General features: G+C 37.0%; 3 protein-coding genes across 4 annotated transcripts; 1 reads left to right on the plus strand and 2 right to left on the minus strand.

Moving 5' to 3' along the window:
• Nucleotides 1–1,708: 1,708 nt before the first annotated feature.
• Nucleotides 1,709–7,418, plus strand: LOC140802689 (WD repeat-containing protein PCN-like). The gene is made up of 11 exons (XM_073158236.1): nt 1,709–2,038; nt 2,126–2,269; nt 2,778–3,078; nt 3,158–3,221; nt 3,448–3,561; nt 3,670–3,832; nt 4,087–4,240; nt 4,343–4,929; nt 5,190–5,368; nt 5,752–6,009; nt 6,700–7,418. Exons 1-11 carry the CDS (start codon nt 1,871–1,873, stop codon nt 7,004–7,006), a joined length of 2,439 nt encoding a protein of 812 aa, XP_073014337.1. The 5' UTR covers nt 1,709–1,870; the 3' UTR covers nt 7,007–7,418.
• A 995-nt stretch (nt 7,419–8,413) lies between these two features.
• LOC140799043 (protein SULFUR DEFICIENCY-INDUCED 1-like) lies at nt 8,414–10,894 on the minus strand. Of its 2 annotated transcripts, XM_073153168.1 has the most exons (5): nt 10,734–10,861; nt 10,515–10,658; nt 9,803–10,015; nt 9,497–9,652; nt 8,414–9,002 (listed from the first exon to the last, which is right to left on the minus strand). In XM_073153168.1, the coding sequence occupies exons 2-5, from the start codon at nt 10,563–10,565 to the stop codon at nt 8,592–8,594; spliced, it is 831 nt and encodes a 276-aa protein (XP_073009269.1). In that variant the 5' UTR covers nt 10,566–10,658; nt 10,734–10,861; the 3' UTR covers nt 8,414–8,591. The 2 variants fall into 2 exon arrangements, with proteins under 2 accessions (XP_073009269.1, XP_073009262.1); XM_073153161.1 differs by lacking the exon at nt 10,515–10,658 and having other exon boundaries at nt 10,734–10,894.
• A 760-nt stretch (nt 10,895–11,654) lies between these two features.
• Nucleotides 11,655–15,943, minus strand: LOC140781544 (uncharacterized). Its single transcript, XM_073127562.1, has 8 exons — nt 15,549–15,943; nt 13,868–13,948; nt 13,703–13,791; nt 13,539–13,613; nt 13,258–13,376; nt 12,971–13,186; nt 12,577–12,645; nt 11,655–11,941 (listed from the first exon to the last, which is right to left on the minus strand). Exons 1-8 carry the CDS (start codon nt 15,669–15,671, stop codon nt 11,835–11,837), a joined length of 879 nt encoding a protein of 292 aa, XP_072983663.1. The 5' UTR covers nt 15,672–15,943; the 3' UTR covers nt 11,655–11,834.
• Nucleotides 15,944–16,136: the final 193 nt, after the last annotated feature.

The following is a 16,136-nucleotide window of genomic DNA, read 5'->3' on the forward strand; positions in this document are numbered from 1 at the left end:
ATCATGACCACGGCGATCACATGGCTAAGAATCTCCCGTGCACTTCCATGCTCACACTATAAAATGGAGGAGAGAGGGAGGAGAAGTGACGATGTGGGAGAAGATGAGGGATGCATGAATCTCGAGGGAATGACAGCGAGGAGGAGGGAAGAAGGATGTTAAGTTATTTGAGGGTAATTATAAAATTTACTATTTAATTTATTTTTATTTAAAATAATAGTGTGATATATTTATTAGAAGTATAACAATGTATTTCGTCACCGTTGTTTGCTATTTCACTTTAGATCTAAAATTCATAGAGAACATTGTAATCTAAAAATATTTAGGAGGTTTTTTATGAAAACTGGGTATTAAGGGAATGTAGACATAATTAACCATATTCTGAATATTAGAGCAGTGTGGTTAGGCGATACCTCTTGCCACATTTTGAGCTATACTACTATGTCTGGTTTCACCCACATTATTTCTATCATATTTAGGGTTTCAATAATAAAAAAAAATGGCATAGAACTATATATTACCAAAGTTATGAATAGAAGAACAAGCTGTTCTCACAAAAATTGTTTGCTTTGTGTACTAATTGGGCTAGATATAATATAATTTCTTGTTGTGATGTTGATATTTGCTAAGCAGTGAGGATTGTTTAAGCTATCTTTCGTTTTTCTTATTTGTGAATAGGCCAGTAAATATTTATCCGAAATGAAGGAAATCTTTTCTTAAAAATAGAAAAAAAAATCTATATTATATATACCAGGATGATAATTTGTAATTAGTTGAATCCTATAGCATTTGTTGTTTAAATAGTGTTGATGCGTATGATTGATTACTAAAATAAATATTTGATATTCATAAAGGTATAAACTCTGCCCCTTTTCTCTCAGAAAATATCTCTTTATAAAGTGAATAAGGGAGACAGCCTCAAGATCACCATGTAAAACTTGAACTGAAACACCTCTTAATGTAAGTGATAATCTTGGATTGAATGAAAATATTTAGTCTACACACCATTAGAAATTATTTACTATTTAAACTGCGTATTAACATAATTAAATATTTATTTATTTAAAATAATAAAATAAGAAACTTGGGAAAAATGATGGAGTAGTATGATAATCTTATGGTTTAAGCTAAAATAAAACATATGGAAGTATAAATGTTTTAATATTATTAATAATCTATTTTTTTAAAGATTATTAAAATATTTATGTTCCATGTAAAATAAAATTTTATTATTTTCGACTATAAAATATAATAATAACTAAAATAATAAAAAAATTATTTTTGACTATAAAATATGTAGTGTAGAAAAAGATTAATATTAATATATTAGAAAATTAAATTAAATTAAATTAAATTAAATTGTGTTGTATATTTATTTCCCTAGCATTTCATCTCCCTAACACTTTATTATATATGTAATCAAAATTGAAGACTATTGCAGTATTATCTTTTTTTTTATTTTTGCTTTATATCACATCAAATATAATTATTATACTCTTATTCTAAATATAGAAATATCTATTTCTAAAATAACACTCTCAATTTAGTAATAACAAATTAAACATAGAATGCCTGCTGCCTTACCGGGTCTCATCTGGAGATAAATATTTGATCCGAAACCCGAAACGGGTCCGCAACTCCTCTCGCTCTCCCCCGCCCCTCCATCAAAACTTCAAAACCCTCACAACGCCGTCTTCCTCTATTTTCCACTCCTCTTCGCGCCGCCGTAACCCTAATTTTCCTCCACAAACGCTAATCTCACATTGATAATCGATTGATTCATCTCCGTGGGGCTTTAGCCCCTTCCTCGAGGATCTCGAATCCGTGAAGGAAATCCAAGTTCATCTCGTTCTTCTCCACACTTCCGTCGATGGAGAAGCTCCAGGTGTACAGGAATAGCTCGGTGGAGTGGAAGCCGTCCCCTGTAGTAGCTCTCGCCACCAGCGCGGACGGCGCCCAAGTTGCTGCGGCACGCGAGGATGGCGCCCTCGAGATCTGGCTAGTATCCCCAGGCTCCGTTGGATGGCATTGTCAGCTGGTAAAATTTCCCGGGATCTACTTCAGTAGAGTGCTCGTTGGTTTTTGTGGTGTGTTAAAAATTTGATCTTTTTTGGGTTTGTTGCAGACGATTCAGGGGGATCCTAGCTCCAGAGTGTCGTCTCTGGTCTGGTGCCGGCCGACCTCGAAGGGGGTGGGTCCTGGACGTCTGTTGTCTTCGAGCATTGATGGGTCGATTTCGGAATGGGATATCTACTCCTTGAAGCAAAAGGTAGTATCTTGTTGGTGTAAATTTCACCATCTGTTACTTTTGGCAAAGGCGACTACTTTTCATGATTGTCTGTATGATTTTTTTTTAGTATTGATGTGCCTTACAAATAATTTTAGAAATATGTTATAGTTAGAGGTGCTTTATAATACTTTTTCTATGTATAACAATTCCTCTAGAGCAGTATGCTGGTTAGTGACTTGCAAGTTCGATAATATAGTTTGAAGTCTGGGTGCTAAAAATTAGGAAACTCTGTAGTACTAGGAAAGAACAGTATAATCACACAGACCGTCAGCTTCACTGACCTTCATTTGTCCGGCAACTTGGTCATGATTAGAAATCCAAATATCAAAATGAAAAAGGTTATCTGGTTAAATACTTAAATCTTTTAAGAGCAGACATCCATTTAATTGACATGTTTGCCGAATACCCTTTCTATTTTCTCCTCTGAGATGATTGCTTGAATGTATTGAATACTTAACATGGGTTCAATCTTTCATTGTTCTTGTAGATTGTTCTAGATTCTGTTGGAGTATCTATCTGGCAGATGGCTTTGGAACCTTTATGTAAAACAACATGTGCTGGTAATTTTGGCTGTGGAGCCAATGGTTATGCAAATCATGAAGCTGATAGTGATTCTGAGTCAAGTAAAATTGATGACGATGATGAAGACTCAGACGAACTAAATGCTGCACATAGTGGGTGGAATTGTCAACGGTTAGCTGTAGCCTGTAACGATGGTTGTGTACGGTTATATGGTGTCCCTGACACAGGTGCTCTGATTTATATAAGAGCTTTGCCCAGGGTTAGCGGTTAGATTCAAATGCCTTTTCCCCCTTTTATATTTTCTCTAATTTCAGTTCCAGTGTTTGTAATTTTCTTCAATCACAGGTCGCATTTTAAGTGTTGCATGGAGCAATGATGCAAAGTCAATATTTTCTGGGAGTAGTGATGGGTATGTTCTACTAAATCAAGTAGGAGAATCAGATTGAATATTATTTTCTTGTGCAACAGAGTGTAAATTTTTGCCGCGTCTTCTGTTTGTGAACTTTGGAGCTTATTTAAACTGTTATTATCCAATTTTCTTCTATCTTTCATAGTCTTTGGTTCTGTTCATTATAGTTTTCATGAAATTTGTTCTTACCATTATTTTATATTTTGTTTCTTATAATTATTTGTAGCTTCATAAGATGCTGGGATGCTACAAGTTTTCACGAGGTTTACCGCATTACGTGTGGACTTGGTGGCATGGGTAATGGATCAGAACTTTGTATATGGTCGTTACTGTTTCTAAGGTAGGAAGCGTTAATTATGAACTAGAATTCCTGTCACTCCTCTAAGGTTATAACCATGCTTAAGATGCTCGATTTTATCTGTTTGGCCCTAATTACCTGTTGTTTTAGGTGTGGAACCCTTGTTAGTGGAGATAGTACAGGGACTGTTCAATTTTGGGATAGTCATCATGGGACTCTTTTGCAAGCTCACTCCTATCATAAGGGTGATGTAAATGCTCTAGCAACCGTTCCTGGTCATAACAGGATTTTTTCTGCTGGTTCAGATGGGCAGGTTAGTTATATTATCTTGTAGCTGGTTCATTGGTGATTTAACTTAATTAGTATCTCGCTGAGTTATGTTGTTGCTTAGCATGCTCTTGTTGTTTGGACTTTGGACTGAAAATTGGCCCTTTCAATATCTAAGGGCCATTTATTAGGACGAACAGTGCATTTGCTATGCAAGTTATGCTCAAACTAACCAGTGATTGTAATTGATTGATTATAAATTTCTTCTCGTGTGTATTCTGATGACAAAATGTTATCCAGGTAATTCTATATAAGCTGTCAAATGATGGAAATGGTTCTGGTGAAGAGAACCTTTCCAAAGAACAAATCACTAAGTGGGTGTATGTTGGATATGTAAGAGCTCATACTCATGACGTGAGGGCCTTGACTATGGCAGTACCAATTAGTAGAGAAGGTTGATCAAAATGAACCGTTTTACTCGAAATTACTGTATCAGTGTTCTTTCTTAGATTTTTCAAAACCGGTATTTAGGTCTGATGATGTTTCTGTTTTACAGATTCATTGCCAGATATCAAGGTGACCAAGAAACGACGGCGGGAGAAACCCGTCGATTTCAGCTATCACAAGTGGGCACAATTAGGTGTTCCGATGCTCATTTCTGCAGGGGATGACACCAAGCTTTTTGCTTACCCTGCTAAGGAGTTCACCTTATTCTCGCCTCATGACATCTGCCCTGCACCTCAGAGACCACTTGTAAAGTTGGTACCAGATAGTGTTATTGATGGAGCTTCAATGATGCTTCTTCAATCTTCTTGCTGGCTAGATGTTTTGCTTTTCAAGCCAGATGTTAATGTGTCTGCAAGTATGTCTTTTGGGAAAAATACATCAGCACAACTTCTGGTTCGCCTTAAAAGCAAGGGATCCAGGAAAATCATATGTAGTAGCATCTCCAGCAACGGAATGCTGTTTGCATACTCTGATCATGTGAAACCCTGCCTCTTTGAGTTAAGAAGGCCTAAAGGAGGGAAAAGGTGGTCTCTAGAGAAAATTCAACTTCCTAAAGGATTGCCATGTGCACACAGTATGGTCTTTACTGTTGATTCATCTTGCTTGATGTTAGCTGGCCATGATAGAAAGATATATGTAAGTTCTTTACTTTCTGATGCAATGGAGAATATAACTTGGGACATCTTATTCTTTAATGCTTCTAGCCTTTTTGGGTCTTTTTCAAATTGCTCTAGAAATTTTATGCTCAGTGACCTAGCCAGAGTGTCCCCAAGTTTTGTTGTCTGTTCTATGTCCATGAAAAGGCTATTAATGCAATTGTTAATAAATGAGGTGCAATTAGTTGCTGGCCGCTGTTAGATTTCTAATCCTGTTTCTTTTCTGTTGGATTGAAGCAGGTTGTGGATATGAAAAGATCAGAAGTAATCAATACTTTAGGTCCCCAAAGAAAGGTGGATGATATACCTTCACTAAATGAACCTCCCATAACAAGAATGTTTATGAGTATGGATGGACAGTGGTTAGCCGCAATCAGTTGTTTTGGGGACATTTACATATTCAATCTGGAGTTACAAAGGTACTTTGCTGTCCATAACCTAAATGTTGACATCCTTCCAATTCCTTTCTCTCCTTTCAGTTTTTTCATGGTTGAATATAGCATGCTGCACTTACTTTTTATCTTTATATTTTCAATTTTAACAGACCATTCAAGTTATGTTGATAATCATCGACATAGATAAGAATATTTTTTCAGATGCATGGTTATGGTATAGTGGCATTAGCTTCCTACTACATGTTGTATGGGATGAGTGCAGTCCTTGTTATAACTAATAATTACAAATATGATTTTATACTACAGTAATCCACCTGTGATGTTTTAGAACATTATGATATCTATCTCCTTTTCACAGTTATGCATATGTTTGCTTCCTATCCTAACATTTTGACCATCGCTTTCAGGCAACACTGGTTCATATATAGGATGAATGATGCTTCTGTCACTGCTGGTGGCTTTTCTCCCAGGAACAGCAATGTATTTGTCGTCACGACATCATCAAACGAGGTATATGTGTTTGACGTGGAAGCAAAACAGCTAGGTGAATGGTCAAGGCGCCATACTCACCATCTACCTAGGAGATTTCAAGAATTTCCAGGAGAAGTTATTGGACTCTCATTTCCACCTTCATGTTTGACTTCTGTCATAGTATATAGTTCAAGGTACAGCCTCCCTTCTTTATTTGCTTCTATCTATATACTGTGTGTCTTTGAGTTGCATAATTGGCACCATTTGTTGTGGATACTTAGTACAGCAACAACTATATCATTACCCACCACCCCAAGCATGCCTTAATCCTAGCTATTTTTGGCGAGTGAATTAATCTATTCTTTATGTGACTGGGCAACGCTACTGAAAGAATCTCATGCAATAGGGAAATCTGAAGATCTTTTGGCTCTCTAAACTTGTCTAGGAATGCATCAAATAACAGGAGATTGTTAGAGTCTCCTGTTTTCAAGGAAATGGATGTGCCAAGTGGTTGTCTAGGCATCCAATAGGCACCTGTCTACGCTTAGGACAATGCACTTCTTTTTCTGCCAGCCTATATTCTTTTAAATCTTGGGTCTTGAGAGGAGGTGGTTGTTTGAATATCATGAAGGATAATGTCTTATGTCAACTCTCTGATGAAATGATGGGTGAAATTTTGGAAGAATTTCCTTGCCCACTTCATTTGTTATTCTAAAACAGCCCCCATTATAAAAATATGATCAGCCAGATGTGTCATGAAATGGTAGCCATTCCTTTCTGAAAAAAAGATCAAAAGCAAATTTTCTATTGCATGGCATGCGGAAGAGGTGAGGCATCATTGTTCACGATCTCACTATCTAGTCGACGTTGTGTACTCCGTGCAGGGCAATGTGCTTTGTGGACTTTGGGATGCCGGCTGATCAAGATGATGAAGAATTGCCAAACAGTTCAGATCCATCATTAGAGAAGTATGAATCCAGCAAAAATGCAAGAGCAAAGAGGAAAAGGAAGAACCTTGATGAAGAATCAAGGCGAAATAAGAGAAAGAACTTTGATTTTTGTTCATTCAAAGATCCAGTTTTATTTGTGGGTCACCTGTCAGAAAACTCTCTTTTGATAATGGAGAAACGGTGGATGGAGGTTGCTCAAAGTTTCGAAGCTCCTATTCATAGACACATATTTGGAACTTAACGGGAAAGCACTACACTTTTATACGGCTTCGAGGGAGTCCTCCTGTGACCTAGACTCCCATTCTTTTTTCCATTCAGGTCACCGGCTATAACGACAGAGTCCTATGTAAAATAGTTGCTACCATTTCCAGGTGGATTGACTTATGACAAAGGGATTTGTTTTCATGAGAGAGAGCAGCCCCGTAGTAACTGTATCTGTAAAATGAGTGAAACACTTGAAAAGTTCTCTCATCTCTGTTTGTTTTACGGTCTACTTAAGATGATCTTTAGTCAAAGCTTCGGTTTTTGTTTAAGTTAGCCAGTTCAGTGCTCATGAAGCATGGATGTTCTATTTCAGTTGCAATATGGAAGCTTTGCCTTTGTATGGAAGCGACTTAGCAAGTGCCTAATAAAGGTGGAATTTTGGTTGAGAATTAAGGTGAATTATGAGTCAGTTTGATTGCCCTATTTCTGTCACTTGATCACTTTTAAGGCATTTTTGGTTTTATCACTATTATAACATAGGTAAGGAGCATCTCTCTATATCAACTTTTCCTACAAGAATCACTACTATAAATGTACCTGTATTATTTTTCCCAGCAAAAAGAAAATTGATACTTAATTTTCTGAGTGTAATCATACCTAATTAAGCTTTGCAATTTGCTTCTCAAGGTGTCCTTTAAAAAATCAAATATAATTAAATTGCATAAGCCCAACATTACTTCTCTAATTTTCATTTTGAATTAAAGAGCTGAAAACCAACTTAGAGACAACAATAGAGACCAAGTCTAGTCTCCCTATCCTGCCGGAGAATAAACTCAAACTCAAATTCAAACTCGTCCGGCTACGGGGTTTTGCAATTACATCCTACACAGTATTAATCTAATCACTCGTATTCCCTTCTCTATAAGTGTGGCTAAACTCTACAGAATCAAACTCACTCAGGATCCTAACATTCTACTATCGTTCCTTTTGAGTCTCCGCTATCTCGCCTTTCAAGATCTTCACAGCTCTGCCGCATCTAACTCCACATTACTTTTGTTTGATCTAGAATCAAAATTATATCTATTGTCTCTACTCCTATCAGATTCTATAATATTTTGACAAATTTCTACAGCACCACAAGTGTGCGGGCTTAATATTTTTTATTTTTTTTATTTTTACAGAATTTACTAGTTCCAATAAAAAAAATAAAATCTCAACTATAGGTGAAATGACTATTTAAAAAAAAAAAAAGATAAATGAGAGAGTAAACATAAACTGTAGCTGAGATAATCGATATTTAATAGAAGAGATAGTGGAGAGAGAATCTCATCAATAGCTGAGATGATATGTAATTAAATATTATTTAATCTATGGGTAAAATAATAATTGTAAATTATTATTAAATTAATTTTTTAAAAGTTGTATGTAATAAGATGAAAGAGAATAGTAAAAAACTATACTATAATAAGGTAAGATGTTTAGTTACAACACTAGAATAAAGATACTTATTCTAGAATAAAAATAAATAAGCTTATTCTTATTCTACAAATGAACGGGGCTAATGGCTTTGTTCTATGTACACTAACTTATAAGAAGTTACAAGAGAAAGGTACCGTAGGAATTTAACAACCCACTTGATCTTTGAATTGAGATATCTCCTCAAAGATAGGAAGCCTTTTGGACCCAAATGGTGCCCACTCCTTGATCACCATATCCAGCATCTCCATCATCTCATCTTCCAACTCCCTTTCATCATTTGGGACCAAAAACAAATGCTTGAATTGCAAATCTATCTCTCTAAGTAGCTCCTCGGCCCTTTTCATTGTCTTCCTATCATCGTCGTCTCCGAGGAACTTCCGACCAATGACATTGCCAAGGATGCATCTGGCCTCGTCGAGACGGCCTTGCTTCATGAGACATAGGGAGAGATTGCATGCCTTGTTTGCATCCGGATCGATCATCTGAGCCTTCCGGTACACAACTTCCGAGGCAAGGTAGTTGCCTTGTTGCATGTATGCCCATGCTAGGTTGCCCTGTTGATCAAAATTTTAATACATATAACACTAAAAGATCGTTTAGTTTCATGTGTTTCAAGATACAATATTTATACTACGAACGTTTAGTTTCATATGTTTCAAGATACAATATTTACGCCGTGAAAATAACTAACCAATGTAAACAAAAGTCATATAGGATTCATAAACTAAAAGCTAATTTTATATTATTTATATATAAACAACCCCTAAAGGTCTTTAATGAACACACCAAAGTCTATGCATCCATTGTTAAGATACATGAAACACCTATCTCTTATAGTTATACCCCATCTCATACCATCTCAAAAAATGAGATGTGATGAAATTAAGTTATATATTATAATTCCTTACCACATCTCTCTTATTCTGAATTTGGTTGCAATTTCTAAGATAAATGGAGTTCATCTTTGTAGTATACATCAAAAGATATAAATTAGCTGCACTTAAAATATATGAAATTATTGAAGAAAGTAAAAGGAAATAGAGAGTACAAGGAGTCGAGAAGTCTCATGCTTGATGGAAACTTGAAACTTCTTGCCATGCGATCTAGCCTTCTTAGTAGTCTTCCCTTTGAAAGCCTCCCCCAAATATATCCTCCTCAGCTTCTGCTTCAGTAGCTCTATCTCCTCCTTCGTTCTCCCACATCTCTGATCACCAATATTAATTAGTTTCTTTCACTATGATAGAATAAAATAAAAAATAATAATAATAATAAAAGGGATGGATGTTCTTGGCAACATGAGGCTCAAATGTTTAAATTTGAAATACAAAAGTATAAATTAAAATCGAGTTCAAACCTTGTAAAGGTCGATGAGAAGGTTATCAAGTGAATCCTGGGATTTATTGGAACAAAGATGTCTAAAAGATTTGATGGCTTCGATGGCTTCCTCGGCTCGATCTTGCTGCTTTAAGACCACAGCCATGTCTTTGAGTGCACTCTCAACTCGATCATTAGCATTTATAGCTTTCCAGAACCATAAGATCGATGCATCCAAGTCCTTCTCCACCAACTGTTAAATAACCACTTTGATTAAAAAGCTTGAAACTTTTAAATAACGAATAGAAGATGCATATTCTTTTATTTGTAAAGTCGTTTCAAGTCTATCCTAAGACAATTTCAATTGGAGCATAGAAGAAATAGACTGCCATATATTTTTAATAAGGCGAAAGTACAACAATGTATTGCTACTTAGTACAAGGTGGTGGTAGTTAATAGTGATCCTAGTTAGAATTAATTACATATAATAATATAAAAACCTATATCACTCTTGTAAACCAACCTAGTTGTTGGTTGAATTCTACCGGCATACAACAAAAGTCATAGGTTTGATTTCTCCTATGAACGTAAGGTTGATATCTTCTCAATTAATCTATCAAAAAAAAAAAAAAAAACATAAAGAACTTATGTATAACTACTATATATATATATAGTATATAGGTGTGGAATAATTGTTGGGGTCTCTTAGTAGTTTCTGAAAGTGCCCTTCAAGGGCATAACAAAACACTCACCATCTTCCTCAGATTGTTTGCTTGCAGCACCAGCTGCAGGATTGCATGCATGGCTGCCAAATCGAATGGAACCTATTTAATCGCATGATTTGGCATGCAGCCCAGTAAGAGGAGCACTGTAGGAAGTTCCTCCTCCCATAGCAACTATATATACACAAAAGAGGATGCCTTCATCTCCTAAATCTTGGCAATTATGTACAATATAATTTTGAATGTTACCTGGAGATACTTGGCTCGAACGTACGGCCCATCTCCCGAGGGAACCTTGTGGATTACGTGCAAATCCTTCGCACCCCTTTCCATCTCTCTCTCTCTCTCTCTCTCTCTCTCTCTCTCTCTCTCTCTCTTGGGGATCGAGTGGGAAGGAGGGGAATGGTGATGAAGAGGGTAAAGGGAGAGAGGACGAGAGGTACATTGGATCGGGTGAGGTTTGCATGTGGACGCAGGGCCGTCCAGGTTCAAAACCTAAAGAGGAAACGAGGTGAGGTTACGTAAGGTAGCTTTGATTTGCTACCGTACAAATGATTGCTGTGCTTCCACGTGCCATTGTCTGACGTGGCAATGTAAGGGGAGTAATAGAAATTGAATATTATATGTCTAAAGGGAATATTCCGGCTTAGTCCTACCAACGAACTGTAAGTTGGATGGCTTGGCTTCTTGGGAGTTAATTGTGTCCAGGTGCATAGAACTTCGTTCCGATCTCACTTGTGCAAAAGCTCCAACGAGGCACAAAATGGGACAGCAGAATGGGTAGAATAATACTTTTAATGCCAAAATGTAAATTTACAGTTGCTTAATTAGTTTGGAATATTTCCCCAAGATTTTGTGATTTTTTCCAATCAAACATCATCCGGAATTTCTCAACTATTTACCAAAACTTACCTCCGTCAAAACGTAAAAATATTAGAGCTGGTGGAAAAAATAATGATCTCTTTCCTGGAGGCAGATATAACAGATAATTCAACCAGTAAATTTCAAAGCCATCAAATTAAACATAAATTATAGCAATGCCTTCGGTTAAATAGGAACAATAAACCATGGTGTAAAAAATAGGAACAGCGATAATAATAGTAAGAAATAGGCCCTTAAATACAGCAGAGATTGATAACGATAACAGCATGCTCAAGAAAACAAGAAAAATGAACAGGCTTTCCAAAATCCATACATAGTAAGGTAACCAAGGAACCACACTACTCATCACTAGGCCTTGTGATACAATATTAGCAATATCCGACATGCCAAGCAAGTCCATTAATAAGCCATTCATTTTGCTAAAAGACTAAACAAGCATGCACGATCTAGCACAAACTCATTACTCCATTAGGCCTGGTTCCCTCTGCCGCGGCCACCCATCCTTCCTCGACCACGAGTGTAAACTCTGCCACCGGGACCTCCACCGCCTCTGCCCCGTTCATACCCTGCACCGCCTGTCCAATTTTGTGAAGCATTTAGTATAAAAACAATTGTATCCATGAGCATGTTTAGGCCATGGATTGAAATTTCGGCTGATCCTGATCCGTATTGCTAGAACGGATCGGATGTATGATACGTCCAATCTCTAATCCAAATCGTCTGAAATCGATGGCCCTGATACAACCAATGCATATTGTTTTTTAACCGGCTACTCCCGATCCCAAATCCAATACTTAGAACTTGGTTTAGGCAATCAAAGTAATATAAGTTGGTTGCCGCTCTGTGAAAGAAATTATGCTGGTAGAAGTGCCAAAATGAAAGGCCAAGTCATTAGATAATAGTACAATGCATATTCCTAAGTCAACCACCTTCACATATATACTGTATCAGATTAGAAACTTATAGGAGGAGTTAAGCCCCTTATTGTCACATGTCATTGTAGTGTGTGAGAAGTTGGTGGTTTTCATCGCTGAACATGATATACAGCATTAGAGCACCAAGAACCAAGAAGTTGTATACTCTACAGTATCCTACTCACATAGATCACACAATGGATGGTCAGAGAAGTACTAGCATGCCATTCAAAATGACCTATTCTAGGTGCATAAAACATAAGTTAAAGAGATTCAAATGTTTGCTATGAGCTTACCACGATAACCCCAATTGCCTCTACCTCGTCCACCACCACGACCCCAGTTTGAGTTCCACCCACCATTTTCTAACAAGATATTTACAATGGGTCAGCATTTTCTTTTAAAAAGATAATAACAAGAGCAGGGAAAAAGGAAAAGAAGATCGCATAGAATATGAAAGGATATTGATCCCATCATTAACTATAAGAGAAAGGTAACAAACAATTATCCATTGCCTACAAGAATAAAATCCTATCTTACCATTAGGCAATCAATTACATATTAAAATTCAAAAAATTTAAATTTATGAATGCAATGCAAGTCAAAAATGTCACTTAATCATCTAGCCCTAAAAGGTCAATATAAAATTTGATCATGTATTAATCCTGTATGGGACAAGAAAATGAATACCTTGGTTGTCACCATATCCTCCATATCCACCTTGATTATAGCCATACCCACCATAGCCACCTTGGTTGTTGCCATATCCACCATAGCCACCTTGGTTGTTGCCATATCCACCATAGCCACCTTGGTTGTTGCCATATCCACCATAGCTACCATATCCTCCTCTACCCCAACCCCTTCCTCTCCCTCTCCCTCTACCACGCCCTCGTCCATAAGAATCTTCACCAAGCACAACTGAGAAGTTTAGTTATGGTTTCATCCATAAAAGGTTCTCTGATAACGGGGTATACCTTCAGCAAATTGACCTTGACCTTGTCTTGGCTGATGTTGTTGTTGCTGTACATACTGCTGTGGCTGCTGGAACTTTTGCTGTGGTTTAGGCTGCTCGACATGTGATGGGGCTTGATACCTATCACAAATGGGCAAAGGTATTGTCCATAAGAAACTACCACCAGACCTATAGTTTATGGAGTACCCTTCCAATAGATGCTGATCACTTTTGGTCAGGTATTTGGTAAGCATATCCCTATTATATGTCAGATTGAAAGTACAGAGACACCAAGTACATTACCCAGGGGAATTCTTGTTTAGCTCCCTTGGTGACAGCGAGATTGATATCATTGATACATGGCGTGTCATTTCCAACCTGCACAGAAAAGGATGAATATTAAATGATCTGTCAACCACCAATTTTATAAGCCTATTTCATAGCAGTAAAATTTTCAGACACTTAACGGTACAAGGCCCTCTTCTATAGGTTCCCATACATCAGTGATGCTTATCGAGCTGATAGAGGTATCTTGGTGCAACCCAGGAATCCTTTTCTGCAGTAAAAATAGATGAGCAAGGAGGCCTAAACATATTTATGAATATCACAATGGTGAACAGTGTTGCCACAACCTTTATGATCTCCGCAATAGCCACTGTCTTATTGATTGCCTGTCCCATGGCCTTCAACACAATCTCTCGCACCCTTTTTTCCTGGTTGAAGAACAATTATAATGATATATTATGGAATTTAACATTCATAGACCATCAAATGTAATCTCTACAGCAATTAAGAGCATAACAATATATCGTATTATGCCACTGTAGAAAAATAGAGTCACAATTGCTAAACAATGATCCAAGTCTTTTCTTCTCTAATCAGGTGTGTATAAATTAAATCACAACCCCAAAAGGATTGAGGATATCTCACAAAGGTTGATGGCACTCAAATCAGTAAGATTCAAGCCTACAGTGAGAATATCCAATAAATAACTCATTATCCAATGTGCTGCATAAGAATAACAAACTTTCATGTGATTAAAGCCAAACAAGAGAAGGATAACGTCAAATCAAAGTCGAATTCTGGAGGAAACTAGGATGAAAAACCAAAGAATACATTGGAAAAGTAAGTTAGAAAATAAAATCAATGAATGCAATTTGAAACAAAAAAGAAAAATTTAAGATAATATGCAAAAAAAAAATTCATTAGCTTGGTTCAATTATGAAGAGTGGTAGATGAAGACTATAGTATAGTTAGAGCTTGGTGGGAAAAGTAGATAGGTCCACTAGTATGCAATCCAAGTGTCATCCCTAATACATAGAGTTGGGTATGGCATGCATCAAAGCTGTGGTTGGCCCATTCAAAGACTTAGTATTATTCTAAATCAATTGTCAACCAAGTACAATGCTATAGAGCTGATGCCAATGCTGTAGCCAAAAAAACCTTTAAAAGTAAATTTGAATTAGGAACAAGAAAAGACTAACTACAAACTAGAGCACATACTAATGTGTTAATATACACAAAAGCAGGAAACTACATCCACTGAAACTAAAGAGGTCTCAGGAAATAGGTACATGATTAATTATCAGAAAGGTTATAGATAATTTCTGACAAAGCCAATAAGAGGGCGTATGTTTCAATGCCATCGCCATGCTCAACAATTAGCACATTTCTAGCTATTGCTAGTAAAATAAAGAATATATAGTTAGAAGAGTGTGATACTGGATGCAACATGTGTTCCTTTCATCTTGGAGGAGTTTGGTGGTTCCAATGGATTTTGGGAAATAAATACAGAGTATCAATGCCCAAATAACAAAAGACATAATTGAGAACAGTGAGATGCTATGCAAACAGCGGAGAAGAAAGACAAACAACTCTTAGAGCGCAATACATTTTGCAGAGCCAAAATCTCTTAAGACTGCAAACATCTAATTCAAATAATCGTACAAAATTTGACATAAACCTATTTATTTTAAAACAATGGAAATAAGCAAGTATATGACCTGGAATATTTAGGCCACAATTATATAATCTAAATAATCAGATAAACAAACAATTAATATAAACCATATTTGGTTTGAATCAACGAAAATATGCAACCACAAGAAGTCTTTCGTTCAATAAACTAAGATGTCGTCCAAAATACACAAGAAAACCCCACATTTAGAAGAGCAACAGAAGCATTAAGAAAAAAAACAAAACGTAGCAACTCTAATCAAGGATCCCAATGAGAAACATCTATAGAACAGCAGTCGCTATCTCAACTGCCAAAACATAGAAATCTACGAGGTCGTAGCAGAGCTAGATATTAACCTGAAGGAGGCTGGTAGCGTAGCTGACATAGTTCCGGATGAGTCCTTGAGTCGTGATTCGGATTTCGTTCTCGCTTATGACCGACTCGGGCCGCGGCTTCTCCACTCTTTGGTAACGATCCATGGCTTCCGAGCTCCTATTCCTCCCCCTCCTACGAGTTCGACGAGATAAGATAATAGAATGGAAGGGAAAAGAAGGGAAGGGCTTGAGGAGAGGAAATCTTAGGATTAGGGTTTGGGGACGGGTGGTGATGGGCGCGAGAGTGAAGGCGCTAAAACCCTAGCGAGCGATTAGGAGCTGACAAAAAGGAGACGGAGAGCGAAATGGGCTAAAACCTGAGAGCACTTTAACGGCCTCTCTCTCTCTCTCCTCCCCCCTGCGAATACGGGTGGAGCGGAGCGTATCGATTAGCTCCGACCCGTTTGAGCCTCGCAAATAATCGGATGCGGATCAGTGTCGTCAAAAGTATAATTGCAATATGTGGTTGTTGAATACTTTGGAAAATAATTACTAAAATAACATATTCTTGCATGATAATAACAACAGACTACAACCATGCACGAAATTTAGAAACAAAGAACAATAACA

Source organism: Typha latifolia, chromosome 1 (genome assembly GCF_019914945.1).
Source record: "Typha latifolia isolate L0001 chromosome 1, TyphaL0001v2, whole genome shotgun sequence".
Classification (NCBI taxonomy): Eukaryota; Viridiplantae; Streptophyta; class Magnoliopsida; order Poales; family Typhaceae; genus Typha; species Typha latifolia.

Coding starts and splice junctions, on each gene's coding strand:
- LOC140799043 (XM_073153161.1), bottom strand. CDS start 10,817: ATGGAAAGGGGTGCGAAGGATTTGCACGTAATCCACAAGGTTCCCTCG. Junction 10,016..10,733: donor TTCGAGCCAAGTATCTCCAG/GTAACATTCAAA, acceptor GTTATTTAACAG/TTGGTGGAGAAGGACTTGGA. Junction 9,003..9,496: donor ATGAGACTTCTCGACTCCTT/GTACTCTCTATT, acceptor TTTGATCAACAG/GGCAACCTAGCATGGGCATA.
- LOC140802689 (XM_073158236.1), top strand. CDS start 1,871: ATGGAGAAGCTCCAGGTGTACAGGAATAGCTCGGTGGAGTGGAAGCCG. Junction 2,270..2,777: donor TCTACTCCTTGAAGCAAAAG/GTAGTATCTTGT, acceptor TTGTTCTTGTAG/ATTGTTCTAGATTCTGTTGG. Junction 3,222..3,447: donor TTTTCTGGGAGTAGTGATGG/GTATGTTCTACT, acceptor AATTATTTGTAG/CTTCATAAGATGCTGGGATG.
- LOC140781544 (XM_073127562.1), bottom strand. CDS start 15,671: ATGGATCGTTACCAAAGAGTGGAGAAGCCGCGGCCCGAGTCGGTCATA. Junction 13,792..13,867: donor CTATTGCGGAGATCATAAAG/GTTGTGGCAACA, acceptor TTTTTACTGCAG/AAAAGGATTCCTGGGTTGCA. Junction 13,614..13,702: donor ATAGAAGAGGGCCTTGTACC/GTTAAGTGTCTG, acceptor TTTTCTGTGCAG/GTTGGAAATGACACGCCATG.